A 27,013-nucleotide genomic window follows, 5' to 3' on the forward strand; every position below is an offset into this window, starting at 1 on the left:
ACATAGCAGGCCTTCAAGGAGTAGATGTAAAGGCTAAACAGTGAAGCCATAGCAACAAATTGCAAGAGCTACTGTTGTATACCAGTTAATCCACAAGTCCCACAGGAAAGTACATACTCCCATGTAAACAGTATTAGTATTATTAGGTGTGAGTTAATATACACACTGAAAAGAAAGAACTGGAAGAAGCAACAGTCAGGTTTCAGTACAACATGCATTTCAGTGCCTACAACACAGCCTTAGATATGAGAGACATACCAACCTTTTGACTCACAGAACAGTGTCCACAGCAAACCAGCATGGTCCCCACCTTGAAAAACTGAAAGGACTATGCCTACCTAACCTAACATTTTATAGCACTGTCCTGAAATTACAGTGAGAACTGCAATTACCACACAGCAGGCTGCATGCAATTAGTAAATGCTGGCTAACAATTGGTGGAGAAGCCATCACATGCACATGTGCAGATACCTACAAAAGCAGCCTGTACTCCCAGTCCACACATGCAATAATATCATTGCAGCAACTGGAGGGAGAGAGAGAGAGACCAAAAAAAAATAAAAATAAATACAAATAAAAAACCATCAAGACAGCAGCAAGCCGGCAGCAAGCCATACAGCAGCAAGGCACACAGCCAGCAGCAAGCCATACAGCAGCAAGGCAGACAGCAGCAAGGCACACAGCCAGCAGCAAGCCATACAGCAGCAAGGCAGCAAGCCATACAGCAGCAAGGCAGACAGCCAGCAGCAAGGCAGCAAGCCAGCAGCAAGCCATACAGCAGCAAGGCAGCAAGCCAGCAGCAAGCCATACAGCAGCAAGGCAGACAGCCAGCAGCAAGCCATACAGCAGCAAGGCAGCAAGCCAGCAGCAAGCTATACAGCAGCAAGGCAGACAGACAGCAGCAAGCCATACAGCAGCAAGGCAGACAGCCAGCAGCAAGGCACACAGTCAGCAAGCCAGCCAGCAGCAAGCCATCAAAAAAAGCAGTCAGAAACAAAGGTAATGTACACTACATAATCTAATAATCTACATACTGTGAACCCTCCATATGTGTTAGCAGTCTGTATCTATATGTATATGAAGATGTGCATAGGGCAAGGGACATACTGCAACTGTTAGTGAAGGCTGGACATACATATGTAGTTGAAGGTCGATATGTGCACATATCAATGTAGGTTGTAGTACAACGTACAATGTAGGTTGTACAGTAATGGATGTTTAGAAGAATGTTAGCATGTGTATTTGTATGTGTAAATAAAAAAAAAATATATATATATATATATATATATATATATATATATATATGTATACATGTATATATATATATATATATATATATATATATATATATATATATATATATATATAAAATACACATATATGTGTACATAGAGATAGTATGTATAAATAGACATATATAGATAGATAGAATATGTATATACATATATATGTAATAGACACATACATATCTAGATATATATATATATATATATATATATATATATATATATATAGATACATACACATATACAGACAGATATGAATGTCTAGAGATATGTATGTATATGAATATCTCTCTCTCTCTCTCTCTATATATATATATATATATATATATATATATATATATATATATTGCAACAAGTGCCTGGTGACAAAAGCATGGACTGAACACCAGTGTGGATACTGGAGTACCATACCCCATTCCAAAACACTATGCCATATGAGTCACCCTGTGTAACTGTTTGACAGGAGCAAGTACAATCACATTACATGTGACCCAAGGGGCAGGGTAGCATAACACTATGCTGCCCTAGGCCCAGGGCCAATAGCATAGTACCTACCTATGACACAATGCACACACACATGTACTCATTGCAATACCAACTATGTGAGGTGGAATGAGTGTGCCACTGACTGTGTGCATGGTCTGTAATGGTGTGATTGCTCAGCATGACTGTGCCTGTCATGGTAGTGTTGTGTCCTCGGTGTGAGGCCAGAGAAAGCTGTGTCAGTTATTGGGATACAAACATACTACATTGCCATATGTTGTGCTGTGGTTCCCTGAATATGACTGCGGTGTAGGTAGGGGTATGGCAGCAAAGACTGGGGTGCATTATCATTGAAACTGTAACTGTGTATTGCATGCATTGCATGGGATGACAATATTCCCCATACATTAGCTTGATACATACCCCCAGTGTGAGGTTGTGCACTGGACCTCAAACAGTGTGCCGAGTGCTGGTGTATACTAGTTTGTTGTATGGAGTGTGGCAGGCACTGTCATACAGTTGTTGGCTGAGCATTGATATGTGTTAATTTACATGTGTATCCCCTGATAGACAGACAGATGCTATATATGGCAGTTCAATGATAGCAGTACAGTAGAGTATTAGGTGTGCCATATTACTTGCTCACATATTTTTCTTTTCCTTCCAGGGCGATGGTGCATCAGCGCAACCCCTGTTATTCGGCTGCAGAGGATAGGAGATGCACCAGAGCCTGGTGCGGGATTTTTCAACACTTTTCCCGGACCAGCCAGAACCAGCAGGAGAGGGCTGCACTGTGGCAAGACCTTGTCAGTCAGGTAAATGACATAGGCATGCATAACCGGACATATGAGCAGGTACGCCATCACTGCAGTGATTTAATTAGAAATGTCCACCAGCGTGCATCTGATATCCACAGGCAACAGCTTGCCACAGGTGGTGGGGTACCTATCCACCCCCCCTCACCAGACTGGAGGAGCTCCTCCTAAGTGTTGTGGCTCCAGCCCAACAACAACATCCACAGACATGTGTAATAATGGAGGCTGGAGCCACACAGCATGTGGACATGGAGTGTGCATTTATGCATGTGTGAGATATGTACTGTGTGTGTAGCTGTTATCCTGGAAATTCCTGTGCAAGATTGATATTCTCAATATCATCAGTACACTTGTGAAAGCCAACTGTTGTACTACTGTACTGTATCATACTCTCAGTATCAATGGCACAGTTGTGCCCACTGACAATAACGGTCTTATTTGTGCAGGTCCCTCTGGAGTAACAGCAAGGCAGCCAATCCATGCTGGTGAGTGTGTAATAACAATACTATTAATACTAATGATAATAATAGTAATAATACCCTCAAACAGATTCTGTATGTGTTGGATTGCAGGTGTGTGTGTGTGTTTGTATCTCATGTACTGAGGAGTGTGCATGTGCCCATGTGCCCATGTGTGCATGTGCCCATGTGTGCATCTGTGGTAACATTGTGTACACATTGTAAACTGTGTTTCCTGTCTTCCTCTCACAGGTTCTGGTGTTGCTCTGGTGGAGTGCAGCAGGGAACCTGAAGCCACTGCTGGGGATAGTGATAATGATGATACATGTGTAATGGCACAGGGATGTGTGACAGGGTCTGTTGTTCATCAGCCAATCGACAGTACACAGCAGTCAACCCCATCACTGTGCACAGTCATCCTGCCAATACATCCATTGTCACCAATGTCCTTAGCTGAGGGACAGCATACAGTGGGCATTGACCAGGGTAATGTGGTATCAGTGGCACATGCATCCCCTCACAGCAGCCATGGCCAGAGTCCTGACATGGTACCACACAGGCAGATGTCCAGGGGTTCTCGTGGGAGCATCTGTGGTTGTACTGCCCCTGTCAGATGTCCCCACAGAGGTCTTTCAACCTCAGCTATGTTCCGGGCTGTAATGCAGGCACAGGCACGTATGGAACGGTACACCAGACAGGGTCTGAGGGAGCTTAGAGCACATTGCACTGCTATAAATGACACTATGCGTGATGTTGAGGCTGCCATCCGTACTGTCGGCGAGGTCATTGACAGACGTTGGGGGGACACATTAGATCTGTTCCACAACTACATGTCCATGAGCCAGGGCAATGCAGGATGGTTGAGGCGTCGACGTGGGCGTATGCCAGCAACATCAGCAGCTGGCAGTCGTCGCGGACGACAACAAACCGGCAGCCGCTCCCATAGTGCCAGTACCAGCCCCAGCAATGCTGGGTCTGTGCTTGTCATCAGACCACCCTAGGAGACCACGTGCACGTGGCTATGGACAGTCCCAGCAGAGACATGTGTCCAGTCATCAACCAACTGCTTCTGATGACAGTACCCAGTCTGGCTTAGTACCTGATACTGTCCGTAGCACCCCTGCCAGGCACAGGTACCGTGTCCATGGCTAGAGACAGTGATCTGTATGACCTGGCAGGTACAGTCTGTGGCTGCCCACAAACACCCGTATAGGGCAGCCATGAGGTGGAACTGCGTGCATGCATACACACATGCATAATGCTAACACCTAGGGCTAACAAATACACACACACACACCACATCAACATTGCCCCATGTTGTACTGTTGTCCCTCACTAACACACACACACACACACACACACACACACACACACACACACACACACACATACATGTTGATTGGATGTGTCAATGGCAGACTCGGGCATACAAGTACACACCCTGTGCATATGATGAAACTGTGCCACCTCCTGCAATCTGTAACATTGATGCAGGAACAGGATAGCATGGTGCTGATGCACAGGGTGACTACATAGAACTGTAGTAGTATTATCATGCTGTTAACAGTACAGTGTAATGATATCATTGTGGGTATATCCCAGCATGCCCGATGCATTCACAGTATGATTGTCATTGTAGTTTTTGATACACCACTGTTAATTACAACAGTGTAATGTCTGCACATCTTTGCATTCTGGTGGTAAGGCTGAAAACACAAACCCACCTACATAGGTAGCACAGGGGAGAATAAAATGGAGGTAATGATACTCAATGCCAGACATGTAAACCGCAAGATGCATGCAGTCTAAACTCTACTCAGCATGGAGAATGTTGATATCTGTGCAGTAACAGAAAACAGGTTCAAGGCTCCCAAGAGCAACCCTAGCACTACCAGGTTACACCCACCACACCCCCAGGTTGTTGCCACAGCAACATGCAACTAACAGTGGGTAAAACTGCCTTCCAGTTCATAGCCTGCTACAGACCACCCTCCTAAACCCAGGAAACCCACTTGGCCTACTTAAGAACACATGAATATATGAAGGTGTCTCCAAACACCAGTATATTGGGCAACTTCATCTACCCACACATAGACTGGGTATATTACTGTAGCTCCAACACCCTAGGCGAAAGGTACCTAGAATTCATAAACTCAAATGCTATGGAACAACTTGTTACCACTCCCACAAGAGGGGAAAACATACTGCACCTGATCATCACCAACATGTGGACTCTATGCTCCAGACCATAAGTGTATCCCTCACTGTTAAGATGACACCATAGAGTAATTGCACTGTAATATTCACATACCAACTGCAGCCCCTGCACAGCAATCCACAGTGAAAATGTTGTGTAAAGCAAATTCCATGTATTCACATGAGGCAGGCTTCACACATGGGAACTATTTAAGGTCACAGGTACATATCTCTATGTGGCACACACATACCTCATGTGTGCATTGAAATGGTGGTCCACACAGCCTACCTGGACCTCGCAAAAGCCTTCGATACAATACCCCACTCGGGCATTATAGATAAGCTCACCAGCTTAAATATAAACCCCTATGTCACTAGATGGATTGCAAACTGGCTCAAGGACAGAACCCACATGGTTAGAATTACTGGAGCCATGTCAGACTCCAAACCAGTTACAAGTGGTGTCCCACAAGGCTCAGTCCTGGGACCTCTCTTGTTCGGTATATATTTCTCGGAGGTACAGGCCAACACGGAAGGACTGTGGCTGACCAAGTTCGCAAATGACTGCAAACTGGGCGCCATAATCGACTCTCCAGCCGACACAAGCATCCTCCAAAAGGGCCTCATAGAAACAGACAACTGGTGCCAGAGCCATGGCCTCAAGCTAAATGCCAAAAAGTGTATAGTCATCCCCTTTGGCAAAAACAAAGTGCCCACAAATTAACATATAGGTGGTAATCCATTAAGTACAGAAGAAGTAATTAGGGACCTGGGGACCCAAGTTGATAGCAATCTCTCATATGACAACCACGTGGCCAAAGTGGTTAGAAAAACATTTTATATAGAACACCTAATCATGAAGGGATTCACATCTAGATCAGGGGAGGTCATCGTGCCTTTTTACTCATCCCTCATCAGGCCCATAATTGAGTACAATGCCCCTTTTGGGATGTACCTTACCAGACACCTGCAGCAACTGGAAAGACCCCAAAAGTACCTCACCAAGAGGATCAAAGGGCTCAAACAGATGCCATATGTTGCCCGGTTAAAGAAACTCCAGCTCTACTCAGTGGCATACCGCCTGTTCAGAGGCGATCTATGCCTGACGTATAAAGCCATGTCCAACCCGGAATTAATGGACATGCTGCACCTCAGAAAATCAAAATCCCATCGAGCTATGCGCTCGAGAGACTTGAACCTCAGCACTGAAATAAATAGGACATGCTAGAGGGACAGATTCATAACCCAGAGGCTCCCTTCACTCTGGAATAAAATCCCAGTCCAGGTTAGGCAGAGTCCCTCATTGACTCTCTTCAAGAGGAATCTTGATGAGTGGATGGGAGATCGTAGGTTTACCCCGGGTATCACTTCTGTGTCACTGTTAGACAGAGGCACAGTATACTAACCTCGAAAAAGGGCATAGCAAAATAAATTTAAAATGGGTGGCGAAAGCCAAACACATTCTGGCTAGGCTTATAAATGCCCTAGGGCAGATAGCCTAGTATGAACCTATGAAATTACTGTTATAATATATGTCATACTATAATAAAAGCAACACCCACCACACTGACAAACTGTGCGACAAAAACACACATGGCATTTTAGGATTCAAACCCCTAACTAACTATGTTATGACACCTGAGAGAAACGCATTAGCGGAGCGTGCTATTAGAATTACTGGGAGGTTTCTCTTCCCCTGCTATACTTATAGGGTGCTGACATCATCAGTCTTTACAAAGAGGAATATACATCATGTATTGTGTTATTCCAGTTGCCAAAAGGGCCATTTCTTTCAAAGAGAATTGCAAACACCCTGCCCTCCACCCCCAAACACACACACAGACGCAGACACACACTGAGCATTTGCAGGATTCAAACCCCTACCTAACTATGTTATGACACTTGAGAGAGACGCATTAGTGGAGCGTGCTATTCGAATTACTGGGCGTCTTTTCTTCTCCTGCAGTATTTATAGGGTGCTGACATCATTATTTAGAAAGAGGTATGTACATCTATTACTATCCCTCAGTATGGGGGATAGCATATATATGCATTAACAGACGCCTACTTCAGGGTCACATATGCACATCAGCACTACCAGGTTATGTTTTATACCATGCTTCGTGACCACAGGACTTGTAACACACAACACCACCAGTTCAGACCACCCCTCCCATATCCAGAAACCACACTTGGCCTCCCTGGGAACAGTGTAGGATATGAAGGTGTTCACATACACCATTACAGTGGTTAACTTCAGGTATAGGAATATTGAGTGGGGGAACTACTCAGGCCTCAACAACATCACCCTACAGCCACTACAATTTGTGCATCCATGTGCTATGGCAGAAACACTCACCACAGCCACAAGGGGGAATACATATTGGACCTGACCATCACCAACATGTGGATTCTATGTTCCACACCAGCGGTAGACAACCATTGTTAATATCTGACCATAACCAACTTTCCCTGGACATCCATATCCCATCCCCACCCCCAGGCAAGGAAATCACTACAAACAAAGTATTTATCAAAAGCAGACTTTGCACTTGTGAAGACTCTGGTGGAATAATTCAAAGGATCCATGCTGGAGGATTATACAGGCCAATCTGCAGAATCCTTGACAAATGCATTCTATGAGCATCCGGAAGGTTTGCATTGATCATGCTATCCCAAATAAAACCAGGACTTCTCCACAACAGGAAACCTGTCTGGTTTACACCAGCCATATATAAGCTGTACAACAGAAGCAGGGAGCCAATACATTACAGAGCAATATCCCACAGAGGGAGGACATCTCTGAACACTATTGGCAAGACACTTCAATCCCTCAAAATCATCACTTGCAAGTGTTGACAGTGAAATTGTCCAGACACTGCAGATAAGGCTCCCCTCAGTGTGGAATTGAATCCCAATTAATGTTAGACATAACCCCTCGCCAACCCTCTTCCAGCATACTCCAGACACATGGATGTGACTTTGCAAATTCAACCCCTGGGATCTCCACTGTGTCCCTGCTTGACGCAGGCACAGCACACTAGCCTTAAATGGTGCCTTCTGTGACCTACTTTACAGAGGCACAGTAGCCTACTGTACTGGGGAGGCAGACGCCAAATACACTCTGGCTAAGCTTATGTATTGCCTAGGGCAAACAGCCTATTATTGACCTCTACACCCATATGTTTAAGTTTCAGATGCACAATATTTGTTGCTGATAAACTGTTTGCAGGTTTGTATTGCCATAGCTTTCCCTGTTTCTATGAACAACTTGTGTATCTGTGGAAGATGTTTGAATATGAGAGGGATCCACTATATTACTTAAGTCTCTGTTGTCATTTAACTGTGTGCACTGTGCAGATTGCTGTATTGTTGGAGGTTCCTGGCTTAACACATACAAATGCCAGATATGTGTGGCCAACTGCTATACTGAGACATGGCCTAAGTGTGTGAGCATGCCCAGTTCAGGCTTTGCATGGCTTGTTGCCTGACATATGTCTCATTTATCAAAGTATGCGAGCATGCCCAGTGTGACCTTTCCATATGTTGAGATCTGAGGTCCACCACATTTGTGATTGTGTGTTAACTTCAACAATATTTCACATTTATAGTTGTGTGTTGAAGTCATGTGTTCTTACTGCCCAACTGCTTTGTGTCTGAACCCAACAGGGATTATGCTGTGCCTGCAGGGTTTCCATGGGATAGTTTGCATACAGTTGTCAACATTCTTTCATACTGACCAAACACTGTAATATCGTATAGTGTACTGGTTCAGTACTTTCACTGTGGTGGACAGTATCCTGGGTTTCAGTCCTATCACTGCTTTAAGTATTCATACTGAGCACACCAGACTGGTTAAGGGCCAGTTGTGCAAATAAGACCATGTTGCATTTCGTTCAGCTATGGCCTACTTAAACCAGGCTTGTCCAACATTAGTAGTGTATTCCGCAACTTGGGTGGACATTGACAAACACTAGGCTATGTGCCCTAGGCATTTCTAATGCTAGTCAGAGAGTGTGTTTGTCCTTAAACACACATTTTAACTGGGGTTTGGCATGACATTTTTCAAGGTTAGTATACTGTGCCTCTGTCTACCCGTGACATAAAAGTGATACCCAGGGTAAACCTACCATCTCCCATCCACTCATCAAGATTCCTCTTGAAGAGAGTCAATGAGGGACTCTCTGGCTAACCTGGACTGGGAGTTTACTCAAGAGTGGAGGGAGCTTCTGGGTTATGGATCAATCACTACAGCATGTCCTATTTATCTCAGTGCTGAGGTTCAGGTCTCATGTGCATAGCTCACTGGCATTCAGATTTTACAAGGTGCAGCATGTGCATTGATTCCAGCTTGGACATGGCTTTATACATCAGGCACAGATCGCCTCTGGGTAGGCAGTATGGCACTGTGTGGAGCTGCAGTTTGTTTAATCAGGCAACACATGGCATCTGTTAGAGCCCTTTGATCCTCCTGGTGAGGTACTTTTGGGGTCTTTACAGTTGCTGGAGGTGTCTGCTAAGGTACATCCCACAAGGGCCATTGTAGTCAATTGTGTGCCTGATGCAGGATGACTGAAGAGGCACGATGATCTTTCCCTGATCTCGATGTGAACACCTGCATGATTAGGTGGGTATATGATATGTTTCTCTAACCACTACGGCTACATGGTTGTCAAATGCAATATTTCTATCAACTTGTGTCCCCAGGTGTCTTATTACTTCAAAAGTACTTAATGGGTTAACACCTATGTGGTAATTGGTGAGAACTTACTCTTTTTCCAAAGGGCATGACTATACACTTTTCTGTATTTAGCTTGATGACATAGCTCTGGCACCAGTTGTCTGTTTCTATGAGGCCCTTTTGTAGGATGCTTGTGTCAGCTGGAGGGTCAGATATGGTGCCCAGTTTGTAGTGATCTGGAAACTTGTTCAGACACAGTCCTTCCATGTTGGCCTGTACCTCTGGGAAATATATACCAAACAAGGGAGGTCCCAGGACCGAGCCTTGTGGCATGCCAGTTGTAGCTGGTTTGGAGTCTGACATGGCTGCAGCATTTCGGACCATGTCAGTTCTGTCCTTGAGCTGGTTTGCAACCCATCTACTGACATAGGGGTTTATATTTAAGCTGGTGAGCGTATCTATAATGAACAAGTGGGGTATTGTATGGAAGTCTTTTGCAAGGTCCAGATAGGCTGTGTGGACCACATTCCTCTCATCAATGGCCTTGGTGACCGTTTTAAATAAGTCAACTATGTTTAAGGGGCAGGATCTGCCCTTAAGAAAGCCACACTGGGTAGTGTCCAGTGTCTGTAGGTCCCCAATATCTTTATTTCTGAGGTCCATGATGATCCTTTTCATAGCTTCACAGACCAAGCTAGTCAGGATTCTGGGGTGATAGTTTGCAGTATCCATTCAGGCACCACCTTTGTGGAGAGGGACCACTGTTGCTGTACACTGCTCTTTGGGTACATATACTGTGGTAAGGCTGAGATTGAGCAGTAGTTTTATTTGGTGTTCCATTCTTCTTGGAGTTCATGTTGGACGCAGCCCAGGACACCATCTGGTACCACTGATGCTGTGTGTTTTGCTTTGGAGACGCTGGCTGTTACCTGAACATCTGCAATGTCAGGGGGCCAGCACTCTGCTGGGACAGATATTTGGGCATTTGGTGGGGGGAGGGGATTTGGCACTGAACCTGTCAGGTTGGATGTTGGCAATATGTGTGGGTTTGGTGTATTGTTTGTAATTCTGGACTAATTCTGAGCATATCTGTGAATTCCCACCAAGGTTCCTACCATCAGTTAAGAAGGCCTTGTGATTATCCTTAGTGTCCTGTACAATTTGTATCTTCATAGGTTCATAGGTTCATACTAGGCTATCTGCCCTAGGGCATTTATAAGCCTAGCCAGAGTGTGTGTGGCTTTCGCCACCCCTTGGAATGAGAATATTATGCCCATTTAGGGTTTAGTTTACTGTGCCTCTGTCTAGTAGTGACACAGAGATGACCCCCAGTGTAAACCTACAATCTCCCATCCACTCGTCAAGATTTCTCTTGAAGACAGTCAGTGAGGGGCTCTGCCTAACATGGACTGGGATTCTGTTCCAGAGTGTAGGGAGCCTCTGGGTTATGAATCTGTCACTCCAGCACGTCCTATTTATTTCTGTGTTGAGGTTCACACCTCTCGCTCTCATGGCTCTGATGGATTTGGATTTTCTGAGGTGGAGCATGTCCATTAATTCCAAATTGGACATGGCCTTGTACGTCAGGCATAGATCGCCTCTGAGTAGGCAGGATGCGACTGAATAGAGCCAGAGTTTCTTCAGCCGGGCAGCATATGACATATGTTTGAGACCCTTTATCCTCTTGGTGAGGTACTTTTGGGGTCTTTCTAACTGCTGCAGGTGTTGGGTAAGGTACATCCCAAATGGGGCATTGTACTCAATTATGGGCCTGATAAGAGAAGAGTATAGGGGCACAATGACCTCTCTTGATCTAGATGTGAATCCTTTCATGATAAGGTGGGCAATATAGAAGGTCTTCCTAACCACCTTGGCAATGTGAGTGTCAAATGAGAGGTTACTGTCAACTTAGGTCCCTAGGTCCCTGATTACTTCTTCTGTTCTTAACAGATTACCACCTATGTGGTAATTTGTGGGTACCTTGTTTTTCCCAAAGGGTATGACTATACATGTTTTGGCGTTCAGTTTAAGGCCATGGCTCTGGCACCAGTTATCCGTTTCTATGAGGCCTTTCTGAAGGATGCTTGTGTCCGCTGGAGTATCAATTATGGCACCCAGTTTGCAGTCATCTGCGAACTTTGTCAGCCACAATCCTCCTATGTTTGCTTGCACCTCGGAAAAATAAATGCTGAACAAGAGGGGTCCCAGGACAGAGCCCTGTGGGACACCGCTTGTGACTGGCTTAGAGTCTGACATGGCTCCAGCAATTCTGACCTTGTGGGTTCTGTCCTTAAGCCAGTTTGCAACCCATCTTATGACATATGGGTTTACATTTGAGCTGGTGAGCTTGTCTTTGATGCCTGAGTGGGGTATTGTGTCAAAGGCTTTTGCAAGGTCAGGGTAGGTGGTGTGAACTGCCTTACCCTCATCAATGGCCTTAGTGACCGTTTCAAAAAAGTCAACCAGGTTCAAAAGGCAGGATCTGCCCTTGACAAAGCCGAATTGGGTAGGATCCAGTGTCTGTCGGTCCCCAATGTCTTTGTTTATGAGCTCCACAATGATCCTCTCCATAGCTTTGCAGACCAGGCTAGTCAAGCTTATGGGGCGGTAATTTCCAGGGTCCGTAGAAGCACCTCTTTTGTGGTGTGGGACCACTGTTGCTGTACACCATTCTTTGGGTACGTATCCTGTAGTAAGGCTGTGATTAAACAGCAGCCTTATATGCGGGTTTAGTTCCTCTTGGAGTTCATGTAGCATGCAACCCGGGACACCGTCTGGTCCCATTGATGCTGTGTTTTTAGCTTTGGAGAGGGTGGCTCTCACCTGGGCATCTGAGATGTTAGGGAGGCTACACTCTACAGGGATAGATATTTCTCCTTTTGGGGGGGGATTTGCACTAAACCTGTCTGCCAGAATGTTGTCAATGTCTGTGGGTTCAGTGTATTTTGTGTCGTTTTGGACTAACTCTGAGCATATCTGGGAGTTTCCACCCAGGTTTCTGACATAAGTAAAGAAGGCCTTGTGATTGTCTTTTGTGTCTTTTGCGATTTTTATCTCAAAGTTGGCCTTGGATGATTTTATGAGTGATCGTATTTTTTTGCTAGTACTGATCAGAGATGCCTTCCCTTTTAGGGATTTTGCTCTGTCATGTAGTAGCTTCCTCCTGTTGTAAAGTTTGTTAATGGCTGGGGTCCACCAGACAGGACGCCTTCCTTTGGGGGAATGGGTCTTGGTTTTATTTGGGATTGCATGATCCATTTATTTGGGATTGCATGATCCATGCATTCTTGAAGGTGTCCGTAGAAAGCGTTTATAAAGGATTCAGCGGTGTGGGTTGTGGTTTCCACTGGCCCAGGGGCCTTGAAGGATACCATTTCAGTCTTAAGAAGTGTGAAGTAGGCTTTTAAGAAATTCTTCACTGTGGTCGTTTGTGCAGGGGGTGGGGGCGGGATGTGGATTTCCAGTGAGATTAATTTATGGTCTGATCTCACCAATGAGGGGTATACTTCTGGTGTGGAGCATTGTGTCCCCATGTTTGTGATGATCAGGTCTAGTATATCCTCTCCTCTTGTGGGAGTGGTGACTAGTTGTTCCATCGCATTTGAGTTTATGAATTCTAGGAACCTTTGGCCTAGGGGGTTGGGGCTTGAGTAATGCTTCCAGTCTATGTTTGGTTAGTTGAAGTCTCCCAATATGATGGTATTTGGAGAGACATTCATACTCTCCAGTGTCTTCAGGAAGGCTGAGTGGGGTTCCTGAGTTTGAGAGGGTGGTCTGTAGCATGCTACAAACTGTAGGGCAGCTTTGCCTACGGTTAGTTGCACATGGATGGTCTCCGATGCTTCGTGCATTGCCACTAACCTGGAGGTGTGTGTATCTTTAATGAATATGGATACTCCCCCTCCTTTTGTGGTTCGGTCCAAGTTTGGGGGCCGAAATGCATGATATGAGGTATAACCTGGTAGTGCTGTAGTGCTCTCAGGAGCCTTGAACCAGGTTTCAGTCACTGCACAGACATTGATGTTCTCCATATTGCGGAGGGCCTCGAGAGCATACATCTTGAGGTTTAGACTTCTGGCATTGAGCAGCATTACCCTTAGTTTTTTCCACTTGTGTTTTCTAGGGAGGTGGGTTTGTCTTTTGAGCCTTGCCTAAAAAAGACACTACGGGGGTGGCAAGAGCCTTGGCCAATATCCAGAAGCCCAGGGGTGACAGGTACAAGCCATCCTTTGCGAAGCAGCGTGGCTGGTCAAGCATGTCATCCTAAGCAGACAGACATTGGATCCCCTTAGAATGACACCAGTAATTGAGCCAATTGTTAAAGCTGATCATTTTGTCTTTGTACTGTGGCATCATTCTTGGTGAGGGTAAGATGCTGCTCAGGGTCATACCGGCCTGGGCTACATAATCAGATAGCTCCTCTATGTCTCTTTTCATGTAGTCCAGGGAGGTACGTCTCAGGTCATTCACACCAACATGGACAATGATGGAGTCATATTTGTACTTGCTTTGGAGTGACCTGAGTGCTTGTGTTATGTGGCACATTCTAGCGCCCAACAGGCAGCTTACTGTAACCTTTTCCTTGTTCAGTCTGGTGAGCGGGACATCACTGTGTCGGACTATGGAGTCACCTATTACAAGTGCATCAGGCATGTTGTTTGGCCTTAAGGGCTGTGACTGTTTGGCACACTGACTTTGTGAACTATGTGTTGCATGTGCTATGTTTTGAGGTAGTGGTTGCTTGGGTGCCTGCTTTGGGGGCCTCTGTTGTTTTGGTAGATTTTTAATTACAGCATCAGAGTATGTTTTTGTGTGTTTATGTGTTTGGTTTGCAGTTGTGGTAGGTCTTTGTGAGACTGGGTTTGTGGTGTGTGTGGTTACCTTCTCCTCCTGACTGGTTTTGCCAGTACTGAGTTGAGAGAGCTCAGCCTCCAGTTTGGCTATATAGTTGCATCTCTCACATATATTTGTATTTGTTGGGAGGAGGAGGGGGTTGTCTGTGTACATGAGGCAGTTGTAACACTGCCTCAAGATTCCTAGATTCAACATCTTGTAGCTGGCCTTAGAGGATTTTATGTGTGGCCATAGTTTTTTGCCATAATACCAGAGATCACTTCCCTTTTTGGGTTTTGCTCTATCATGTAGTAGCTTCCTCCTTCTCTTGCATGGTTTGGTAATGGCTGGGGTCCACCAGGCTGGATGCCTGCGTGTATGGGATTGGGTCTTGGTTTTATTTGGGATTGCATAATCCATGCATTCCTGAATGTGTTCATAGAATGCATTTATAAAGGGTTCTGAGGTCTGGCCCATATTTTCCACAGGCACAAGGCCTTTAATGGATTCCACCTCAATTTGGAGGTGTGCAACATTTGCTTTACACATTTTTTCACTGTGGTTTTCTGCTCAGGGACTGGGGTCAGGATGTGAATATCCAGTGAGATTACTCTATGATCTGATCTTACCAGTGAGGGATACACTTCTCGTCTTGGGCATAGAGTACCCATGTTGCTGATTATCACATCCAGTATGCTTACCCCTCTTGTGGGAGTGGTAAGTTTTTCCATAGCATTTTGGTTTATGAATTCTAGGAACCTTTGGCCTAGGGTGTTGGAGCTAGAATAATGCTCACAGTCTATGTTTGAGTATTTTCAGTTGCACAATATAATGTTGTTTGGAGAGACCTTGATATTTTCATATGTTCTCAAGTAGGCCAAGTGTGGTTCCTGGAGTTAGGAGGGTGGTCTGTAGCAGGCTACAAACTGGGAGTCAGTTTTAGCCACTGTTACTTGCCCGTGGATAGTCCATTCTGCTTCTTGCTGTGGCACCAACCTGGGGGGGGTGGTTATCCTTGACAATTATTGATAGTCACCCTCCTTTTGTAGTTTGTTCCATGTTTTGGGGCTGTAAAGCATGGTATGAGGTGTAACCCGGTAGTGTTAGGGTGCTCTTGTGAGCCTTGAAAGTACAGTTTTGTACCTACCATAAATGTAGATATTCGAGTGTTCACCCTGCTGCAGTCATCACACTTGGGTTATCCTGTCGTCAGGCGGTCCCGCAGTCGGCTGGATTTCCAAAGTCTTGGTCCGACGTCGGTTGCTGTCGCCTCATCCCTGACGTCAGTGCGCCAGGGCTACATATATAGGAACTGACACCATTTTCTTCAGTTTTTCTTGCCCCAGATGTCAGGTGCCTCCAAAAAGGTGATCCAAATCAGTACAAAAAAGTGAGAACACTGTACAGACACAAAAACCCTTCAGCTATAAGCAAATACATCAGTAAGGCATAGCAGAGATTTAGCCAATAGATCAGAGGGGTTGGAGGGAGGGTAACCTGGACTGCAGCAGGGTGAACACTCTAACATCTACATTTATGGTAGGTACAAAACTGTACTATGTTCATCGTGTTACCCTGCTGCAGTCATTACACTTGGGTTGAGTCCCAAAGCTAAGGTAGGGTGGAGGCATTATAGAGGGTTAGAGGAGGCAATGAGTCCCTGCAGAACTGCAGTGACTAAGCCTGCCCTGGACTTAGAATAAAGAGCTAAGTGGTAGTGTTTGGTGAAGATGTGTACAGAACTCCAAGTTGCAGCTTCTAAAATTTCCTTGGTAGGAACCCCTCTCAGAAAGGCCATAGAGGTAGCTGTTGCCCTGGTAGAGTGGGATCTAATGGTAGGAGGAACTGGTTTCCCATGATGGGTATAGCAGAAACGTATGCAATGGCCTATCCATTTAGAAATGGTTTGCTTGGAAATGGCCCTCCCTTGAGAAGCTGTAGCATGGGAAACAAAGAGCTGGTCAGTTTTTCTGAAAGCCTTAGTTTTATCCAAGTAATATCGAAGCTGCCTTTGAATGTCCAAGGAATGTAGGAGTCTCTCACCTTTGTTCTATGGATTGGGGAAGAAAGTGGGTAGATGGATGGTTTGATTTAAAGCTACGCTGGAAACCACCTTAGGCATGAAGGAAGGATTAGTTCATAGAGAAACTCTGTCTTGATGAAAAATGAGGAAAGGTTCCACTGCCATAAGTGCCTGTAATTCTGAAACTCTCCTAGCAGAAGTTATTGCCAGGAGCAGGGCAGTCTTCAAAGATAGGAACTGAAGGTCTGCAAAAAAAGCTGGTTCAAAGGGAGGTAATGTTAGTTTTTCCAGTACAAAGTTGAGGTCCCATGTTGGTGTAGGAGCTCTTCTAGGTGGTCTAATGTTTTTTGGCCCTCTGAGGGACTGCCTTAGGAGTGGATTTGAAAATAAAGGTGGATTTGTGTCGTAGTGAGCTGAAATAGCTGAAACATGGATTTTAATTGAGGAGAAGGAAAGTCCTTTATGCAGCATCTCTGCTAAATACTGCAAAATGTGAGGCATATGAGGCTGAGTTTTGTCTTGGCCTTTAGCTTGGCTCCAAGCAGAAAACCTTTTCCATTTGTCCGAGTAAGCCTTCCTGGTGCTTGGCCTCCTGGCTTCTAGAATAACATCCAGTACTGCTTGTGAAAGAGGGGCTGGTTGGCTGCTTAATTGATTTGCCATGCAGCCAGGTTTAATGTTTTGATCTGGCTGTGCAGAATCTGCTTGTCTTGCTGAGTGAGCAAATGAGGTATTTGAGGCAATATCCATGGTGGGCTGTGAGCCATATTCTTCAATAGTGGGTACCAGTGCTGGCGTGGCCAGTCTGGGGCTATGAGAATCATTCAAGGTTTCTCCTTTTTGACCTTCAAAAGGACCTTTGTGAGAAGAGGTAATGGAGGAAAGGCATATGCTGTCAGGTTTTTCCAACTGAAGGAGAGAGCAGACACTTTCCAAGCTTGTTGGTGGAATGTCCTTGTACAAAATTTTGTCAGCTGGTAGTTTTGAGGACTGGCAAACAGGTCTATATTTGGTAGGCCCCATCTTTGAGTTATCATTGCAAATATTTGAGGGTCTAGGTTTCCACTCGTGGGGATCTTTGATATTTCTGCTTAGGTCGTCTGCCAATGTGTTTTTCTGTCCTGGCAGGAAGTGAGCTTGTAACTGGACTTGGTAGGTCAGAGCTGTGTTCCATAAGATTATTGCTTGCCTGCAAAGAGGATAGGAATGAGTGCCTACTTGTTTATGTACCACATTACTGTGGTGTTGTCCATCTTTATTGCCAGTTGTCCAGGCTGTAATAGATCCTTGAAGGCTGTCAGAGCTTTCTGTACAGCTAGCATCTCTTTTTGTTTTATGTGCAGTTTTCTTTGTTCTGCAGTCCATAGGCCTTGAATGCATTGCCCTGCCATGTGAGCCCCCCAGGCATAGTCTGAAGCATCTGTTGTGATAGTTTGCCTGGGTGGGGGCAAGGTGAAAGGCTGACCCTTGTTGAGGTGACATGCCTGTGCCCACCATAGAAATTCATGTTGAAGGCAGGGCAGGAGAGATATCACTGTGTCCAAGCTGTGGCTGTGTTGAGACCATATGCTTTTTAGGTACCATTGTAATTTCCTCATATGCAGTTTTGCAAATGATATTATCAGAATGCAAGATGCCATGAAGCCCAAAGCCTGCAGAATTTTTCTTGCAGTTAATTGGGTCTTTGTTGCCATTGTCTTGAAATATTGAGTCAGTTGTAATTGCTTGTCTGGTGTAAGATAAGCCTTCTGGGCCGTTGTGTCCATGCTGGCACCCAGGAATGTCATTTTTTGTGAAGGTACTAGTTTTGACTTCTTTTCATTTACTGTGTACCCCAGACAATTTAGTAGATGCTTCATAAAAGCCAGATGTTGTATGAGAATGTCTTTTCTTTCTGCTTGGATGAGGCAGTCATCCAGGTATGGATATATTTGTATTCCTCTTTATCTGCAGTATGCAATCACTGGTGCCAGGCATTTTGTGAATACTCTGGGCGCAGTAGATAAGCCAAAGGGCAGTGCAGAGAATTGATAATGGGTTGAGCCTGCAATGAAACGGAGGTATCTTCTGCAACTTTGTCTGATAGGGACATGCAGGTATGTCTCCTTGAGGTCCAACGTTACCAGCCATGCTTCCTTGCCCAACATGGGAAGTAGCTGCTGTAGTGTTAGCATCTTGAATTTGGGAACTTGTAAGTAAGTGTTTAGAACTGAAAGGTCCAGAATTGGTCTCCAAGCATTTTTTTTTCCTGGGTACTAGGAAGAGTCTCGAGTAAAATCCTTGGCCTTGCTCTTGAGTTGGTACCCTTTGAATGGCTGTCATGGCCATGAGAGCTGAAATTTGTTTCTGAGCCTCTGCCCTTTGATTTTGTGGCAGGTTTGGCATTCCTCTTTTTATTGGTAAGGTGTGAAAGTGGAATCTGTATCCTCGTAAAATTATGTCTAGGACCCATTTGTCCTTTGTGACCATGTGCCAGTTGTCTACAAATAATGCTAGTTTTCCCCCAGGGGGGCTGACAAAAGAGCTTTGTTTGGCCAGCTGAGGTGCAAGTCATTGAGTTTGCCTTCTGGTGGGGCTTGAGACCTCTCTTCTCCCTTCTGGGTTGGAGTGGTCCATTGGTGAGGTTTATACTAAGCTTGTGGTTGTCCTCTGCCCCTTGGGTGCCTGTATTTACCCCTCTGAGGTCTGTCAGTGGCTGGAAAGGACCAATTTTTGGTTGGCCAGTTTCGGCTGAAGTGAGGGGGTTGTACCTGTAGGAAATCTTTGACTGTCTGCATTGATTTTGCCTTATCTTCCATTTTCTTTAAAACTTCTTCTGCTTTAACACCAAAAAGAACATCCTGCTGCAAGGGAGCATCTAGTAGTTTTGCTTTAACATGTTCAGGGAGATTTTGTTCCTTTAACCAGGCATGCCTACGTATAACTGATCCAGTGACAGCTGCTCTGCAGGAGGCCTCCAAGAGTCGAACCCACATTGTAAGGTATGTTTGCCCACCTGCTCGGTGGCGTGCAACAAATCCTGTATTCTTTCAATTCAGGTTGTTGAGGAAGGGTTGTTATCTTTTGTCTTAACTGAGAGATCAGAAATTGCGGATACTTAAGCATATGAAATTGACAGTTTAGAGCTCTCATAGCTAAAGTGGCTGAGGTGTAAACCTTTTTCCCCCCATCTGTCTAGTGCTCTTGAATCCCTTTCAGAAGGTATTGGATTTTTAGCCATGGAAGCCTTAGCCCCCTTGGGGCCCTGGGAGATAGTCTCTGGGTCAGCTACTGGGCTTTTGTAAAGGAATTTATGGGAATCAGGTACTCTGTAGTATCTGTCAGGCTTGGCCGGGGCAGGAGGCAGAGAGTCAGGGTTGAAACTGGATTCTAAATAAACATTGTCCACAATGTCCAAAACAGGAGGGATGGCTAGAGGTCTGTGTTGGGGGAGTAAAAGAAACTCTCTGAGCCTTTTCTTGGAATCAGAGTAATCCTGACCTTCCCAGTGGAAATGTTCCCTCATAGTGTGTAAAGTTTCCCCAAGAGAGTAATCTTCTGGAGGGGAAGCTGAGGGAATAGAGTCCTCAGCATCAGAATCTTCATAAGGAGAGAAGGAGTAGTCTTGGTCTTCAGAGGAATCCGAAGACATGGACAGTTGTTCAGAGGAAGCAGATTCTTCCTCTTGTCTGGGCCTTTTGTCAGGAGGAGGCTGGGAACCCCTGATAAGAGAAATCAGATCTTCAGCCATCTTGAGCATCTTTTTCTTAGGCATAGGGCCTTGAACAAGAGACTGAAGTGAAGCCTTTTTCGATTTGGAAGGAGTCTTCGATTTTGAAAATGTTTTGACTGCAAAAGTCGGTCTGAAAACACCTTCAGAAGGCGAAGGTGTTTCAGAAGTACCGGCGTCCTTGGAAGGTAAATAGTCGGTAGGGCCTGAAGTAAAAGGCTGCGTAGGCCTAGTACATTCCGTCAAAATATCCGTAGCAGTCTCGGGTTCCTCAACTGTGGTAGTTAGAGGCTGCGTCGGAGCCTCACTAATAACTGGAGGCCGGATCAACAGAGGCCTCGGAATTGGGCTTAGGCCTGGGCTGTCGATCCTTTTCCCTGCGCTTTTTGTGCACGCCGGTAGTCGGTAGCTCCGACGGCATGTTATAATTAAATTTTCTGCCAAAAAAGTGTTGTGCGAAATCAAATCGTCTTTTAATAGTACGTTTATTAAATCTAGCACAAAAATGACAAGTATCATCATCGTGATCAGGGCCTAGGCAGGGTATACAATAAGAATGAAAATCCTTATGAGGTATTTGCTTCCCACAAGAAATACAATTGTTAACTTTTTCTGACAGTGGTCTGAGGCAAGAAAAGTTTCCCCAACGGGGTACTTAACTTTATAGAAGACTTTGGTCTGAAACTCGAATTCAAAAAAATCTCAGGAGTCGGCCAACCGGCACTTGCGAACTGCTTCTGCTTCGGGCACCGCGCGGCAAGAAAGACTGAAGAAAATGGCGTCGGTTGCTATATATATATATACCCCTGGCACACTGACGTCAGGGATGAGGCAACAGCAACAGACGTCGGACCAACACTTTGGAAATCCGGCCGACTGCGGGACCGCCTGACGACAGGATAACCCAAGTGTGATGACTGCAGCAGGGTAACACAATGAACATCCAGGTTTCTGTTACAGAACAGATATCAACATTCTCTATGCTGAGGAGAGTTTGGACTGCATGCATCTTGCAGTTTAGACGTCTGGCATTGGGTAGCATTACTTCTAGGTTCTTATCCCTTGTGATAACTATGGAGGTGGGTTTGTGTTTTGAGCCTTACCTATTCAAGGCACTATGGAGGTGACAACAGCCTTTGCCAGTATCCAAAAGGCCAGGGGTGATAGGTGCAAGCCATCCCTAGCGGGTGCGACAGGATAACCCAAGTGTGATGACTGCAGCAGGGTAACACGATGAACATCCAAGGTTTCTGTTACAGAACAGATATCAGCATTCTCCACGCTGAGGAGAGTTTGGACTGCATGCATCTTGCAGTGTAGACGTCTGACATTGGGTAGCATTACTTCTAGGTTATTATCCCTTGTGATAACTATGGAGGTGGGTTTGTGTTTTGAGCCTTACCTATTCAAGGCACTATGGAGGTGACAACAGCCTTTGCCAGTATCCAAAAGGCCAGGGGTGATAGGTGCAAGCCATCCCTAGTGGGTGGAGCATCGTGTCTTTCTCAGCATGTCATCCCAGGCTGACAGGCATTGGATCCCCTTTGACTAACAGCAATACTTAAGCCAATTATTGTAATTGATCATCTTGTCTTCATATTGTGGCATCATGCTTGGTGAGGGTAGGATGTTAGTCAGGGTCATCAAGTTTGAATATACTACATGGTGCTACATTGCTTAACACATGGCAATCATGCCTCAGGTGGTGCTGCAGGGCTGTCTATGTTGGATGCACATACTACACTCCTTGTACATGTTTGAAAGCAGGTTGTGTCAACTTAGGCATCCCTTTTACTATATGTGTGAGTCAGAGAGAGGTATCACTTCCAGGGTTCCTACTGAGCCAGTGTATGTGCCATGCATTGCCTCTTTGCCAAGGCCAAGGCATACTGGGCATGCCTCCTCCTGCCTACTGGGGCAGGCTCAGGTTGTTCCTCCTCTGAGTCACGCTCTGCCTGGGATGGCCTTGGCAATGGTGGGGGGCTGTTTGGCCCAGCCCTATGCTGGTACTGCTGCAGCTGTTTTCGCAGAATCATATTATGTAGCATAGCACATACCATGACAATTTGAGTACATGTAGTTGGTGAGTACTGCAAGGCTCCACCAGATGTGTCCAGGCACCGGAACCGTGACTTGAGCAACCCAAACACACGCTCGATTACATTTCGTGTTTGTGCGTGTGCCTCATTATGGCGTTCTTGTTCAGGTGTGTGTGCATTTCTGATGGGTGTCATCAGCCATGGCTCCAGTGCGTATCCAGCATCCCCCACTAAGTGACCATGTGGGATGTCCCCATTGGCAAATGTCTGGTACAGCTGCGTCAAATGCCAGATATAGGAATCATGGTAGCTTCCAGGGCAGCCAGCACACACATTCATTATTATTCCCTGGGCATCACACACAACCTGGCAGTTGATGGAGGGGAAGCCCTTGCGGTTAATGTAGGCCCTACCCCGCTCACCAGCTGGTGCTTTGATGCGTATATGTGTGCAGTCTATTGCACTCACTACCTCAGGGTATTCCGCTATTTGCTGGAAGAGACGCATATTGCTGGCCAATACCTCACGGGAATTGGGGAAATATACATGATCACCGACATGTGCTGACATGGCATCCAGGAACTGGTGCAGTACCCTGGATGCTGATGCCTGTGATATCCCCATCATATCACCAGTTGGTCTCTGGAAGGTACCTGTTGCTAGTATTCTTAGGCCAACACATACCTTGGTTTCCACTGGGATGGGTTCCCCTCTGTTGGTTCTGTGTGTGTGGCGTGGCCTGCACAGCTCAACAATTTGCTGTAGGAGGTCTCTGTCCACTCTCTAGCGCTCCACTATCTCCAGCTCATGTAACCCCTGGTAGGTGACCCTGGGCCTGTACACTCTTCTCAGTCTCCTCACTGTGGGTTGTCCAGCAGCATTTGCATAGTCACCACTCTCAGCATGTTGCATATGTCTCCTTATAACAGCTGTGGCATCCCCTAGCATTTTTGGTCTGAGTGAAGCTTTTTCAGTTTTCACTTCTAATAGCTTACTCCTGTGTTGCAGTGTCTCTTGAGAGAAAAATACTGCACTGTTGTTTGCAGAGATTTAAGTGCTGGGCTGGGCTATTGTTCTGCCTGTGTAATTGCCTGCTTCTGATTGTTTTCACCTGCTAGCTCTGCCAGTATTCCCTGCTAGCTTCCTACTATTTCTTCTGCTCCTTTTTTCCTTTCTGTTTCCTCAGGGGGGAGCGATGCGCATACAAGCGAAAATACGCTCACAGCGGGTAACATGCGCGCACACATGCTTAGACGGACTAGAATCTGCTTATTCGGGTTAAAACGCGTGCACAGCAGCGCAAACAAATTTACAGGTCTTTAAACAGGCTCCTACATGCTTACTCTGCCTTAAACGCACGCACTCACGCTTACACACGCGCACTCTATCTTACTCGCGCCTCTTAGCGCGCACACGCGCGCATGCATGCCCAGCAAGAAACTTTGGTGTTATCCATAGCGTACACCTTCCATTTCTTGGCTTTCCCATGCCTACTTGTTGACACACCTCCTTCCATGATGTGTGACTGAAATCTTTCACATGCCACTGTGCCCCAATGTGCTTCATTTCTTTCATACATACCCCCCTGTGATGTCACCTAGCTCCTACTCTGTTACTCCCACTTATCCTACTCCTACACTCCAGGGAATGTGCTCATTTGCTATGTGACAGTGCGATTCACTATCCTAACACTCATTTACATAGGATTGCTTACTAATGCTTAGTTACATGTCTTACACTCTGCTTCCCCCCTTAGCAACCCCTACTCGGTGGCCATGTTGTTTTCAGCCTGCTATTCCCTTACATTGTAAATTCATGCTTTGCATAAAACCCACAAAATTTTTATTTTTCTGTTTTTACAGCGCAGCCCGTTTGCGCGGCACTGCGCTACATTTAAGATCGCCGAAAAAAAAACATTTTTATTTCATTTTTGCATGGGGGTACATTGCCAGTGGCCACATATTTGGCCATTGGCATGCTGACTGGAACACATGCAACCTTTATTTGGAGCTGACAAGGCTCCATTGTGTTATTTGCAGAACGGTACTCAGTTGTCAACTGAGTACATTTCTGCAGATAACATGGCTCTTACACGGACAGGTTTCTGTTTCCTGGATCGCTAAATTACCTCATTTGCATGCCTTTCAGCTGCAAGTGAGGTAATTAGCATATCCATGCCCTGTCCGTGTAAGAGCCGTTTTAGGAGCTCTCTTACACGCCCCTACAGGCTGTTCCTGGATCGCTATGGCTGCATGGAGTCTTACACTACTCTTAGACTCCGTGCAAGCCATCGTGAATCCTGCCTAACGTCTTTGAAAGAGTAACACAAGCTACTGACAGCAGCCATGCTATACACACAGCACACCTTGACCTGGCCAAGACCTTTGGCACTATACTAACACAGAAAGTATGCTCAATGTAGTAAGATGAACAGCAAACTGGCTGAAGGACAGGACCCATACAGTGCTGGTAGCAGGAGCTTCATCAAACAACATGAAGGTAATGAATGGTGTTCCGTGTTGGGACTTCTTTTGCTTAGCATTTACTTTTCTGATTTCCAGACTATCAACCAAGACCTCTGGCTAACCAGGTTTGTAGATGACTTCAAACTGAGTCATTGTCAAGTGGCCACTTGATACCCAAAGCCATGTGATAAGAACACTGATGTGCTAGTAATGATCTTAAATTAAATCCTAACAAGTGTAATATCATTCAGTTTGGTAAATTACCCCTCCTTCCAGCATATGACATCAATACACCACTTTAAAATGAGAGTGTAGTTAGAGATATTGTACTTTCGTTAATAATTCCTTCTCCTTTAATTATCACATAACAAAAGAAGTCAGGAAACACTTCTACTTACCACAGCTAATCAACAAGGAGATACCTTCCAGATCCAAAGAGGTCACTGCTCTACTGTATTCAGCACTAATTATGCCAATTATTGAATACAATGTCCTCTCTGGAATGTCCCTACTAGACTCGTCTAACAACTAACAAGACTCCAGAGGGTCCTAACTAAGGAGATCACCTGTTTAATAACTCTAAGCTACCAAAAAGCCTGGAAGCACCATCCCTTTATTCAGTATCTTATAGACTTCTGAGGGGAGACTTATGCCTTGCCTTTCAAGCCATTAGGGATTCAATGGTCCTTGATCTTTTGAATCTCCACTAATGGAATAGGCCACAAGGGATCCAAATCTCCACCAGGTAACAAAACAATGCAGAGACAGAGGTTCACTACAAAACACCTTTCCCACCTCTGAAATGGAATTCCACTGCAAATTTAGCAGTGTAATACATTATCTCCCTTAAAGCAGGAACTGGATGTATGGGCAAGTATTCATAAATTCAGTCCTGGCCTGACTGGTCTGGCACTCCTTGACAAAGGAGGTACAATTTGAGGGTGGGCACTGACAGGTAGATATGGTCACAAGAGCCAATTGTCTTGCATTACCTATTATCTGAAGATACCTTGTAGCAAACCGTTGATAAATGGAGTCTTGCAATACGTAAAGGAATTGTATTTGTCTAGAACAAAGAACAGCTATGATATATTATGTTCAGCCACGGGTCAGAAATTGTGTATATAAAAATCAGAGACATTTAATTTATGCATTAATAACTCCAGATGGCTTTATATTAAATAAATAGCCCAGCACTCAAACCTCATCCAACGTATCATTAATTTTAAATGAGATCAATGAGGTGAGCAAGTAAGGAAGTCGTCACACCCAGAGATCTCACAGTCAGTGCAGGTTGAGACATTTAATTTTTTTGTACTCGAGTTTGTTTTGACATGTTTGGAAATGAATTTTGTTGTTTTTCTAGCAAATCAGTTCTCAAAATGTTTATTTCAATATGTTGGGAGTTGACAAGGTTTGCCTTGATGTAAAGCCATGGATCAGTTTCTGGCAAATGAACAGAAAAAAAAATTAAGAAAACAAAAACAAAATAATTAAAAAATAAGCATATTACTTTACATAATTTAAACTGATGGGAAGTTATTATCTGAAATGTTTCTTATGTCAGCGGCAAACAAGACTTTACTTTCCAAATAGCAAAAATCAAAGGTGGACTTACTGATAGAACTCCAATAGCTTTGTGTTTTCCATGTTCTGATGTGTCACCTGACACGGATTCCTCAGTGGTTGTCAGATAGTCTGTGTCATCATTTCTCTCTTCCAGTGCCTCTACTTCTGTTTTGATTTCCAAGTTAATATCAGATACTGTTGAGTGGATTTCTGTAATGCCAGTCTTAATGCATTGAAAAATTTCTTCTGTCTCTTTCAGAATTTCTGATGCTTTGCTGTTAAGTTGTTGAATGAGTTTTTGCTCCTTGTCATGGAGAAACTGGTGCAGCTTTACAAACTCTTCTGCAATGTATTTTTCCAAATTAACAGCATGTTCCTGTGAAACAAGTAATACAGATAAGAACAAGCTAACTTGCTACACATCATCACACCACAATACCAATTATGTCCATATAT

General features: G+C 45.0%; 1 protein-coding gene across 1 annotated transcript in view; it reads right to left on the bottom strand.

Annotated features, from left to right (window-relative positions):
* LOC122813876 (zinc finger protein 271-like) overlaps positions 1-27,013 on the bottom strand; it is a 313,716-nt gene that overhangs the window by 172,990 nt on the left and 113,713 nt on the right. The window contains exon 3 of the mRNA XM_044086417.1: positions 26,607-26,933. Within this exon, the coding sequence (XP_043942352.1) occupies positions 26,607-26,933 (327 nt within the window). The remainder of the gene's footprint in view (positions 1-26,606; positions 26,934-27,013) is intronic.

Source organism: Protopterus annectens, chromosome 10.part0, assembly GCF_019279795.1.
Source record: "Protopterus annectens isolate FY-2018-M chromosome 10.part0, PAN1.0, whole genome shotgun sequence".
Classification (NCBI taxonomy): domain Eukaryota; kingdom Metazoa; phylum Chordata; order Ceratodontiformes; family Protopteridae; genus Protopterus; species Protopterus annectens.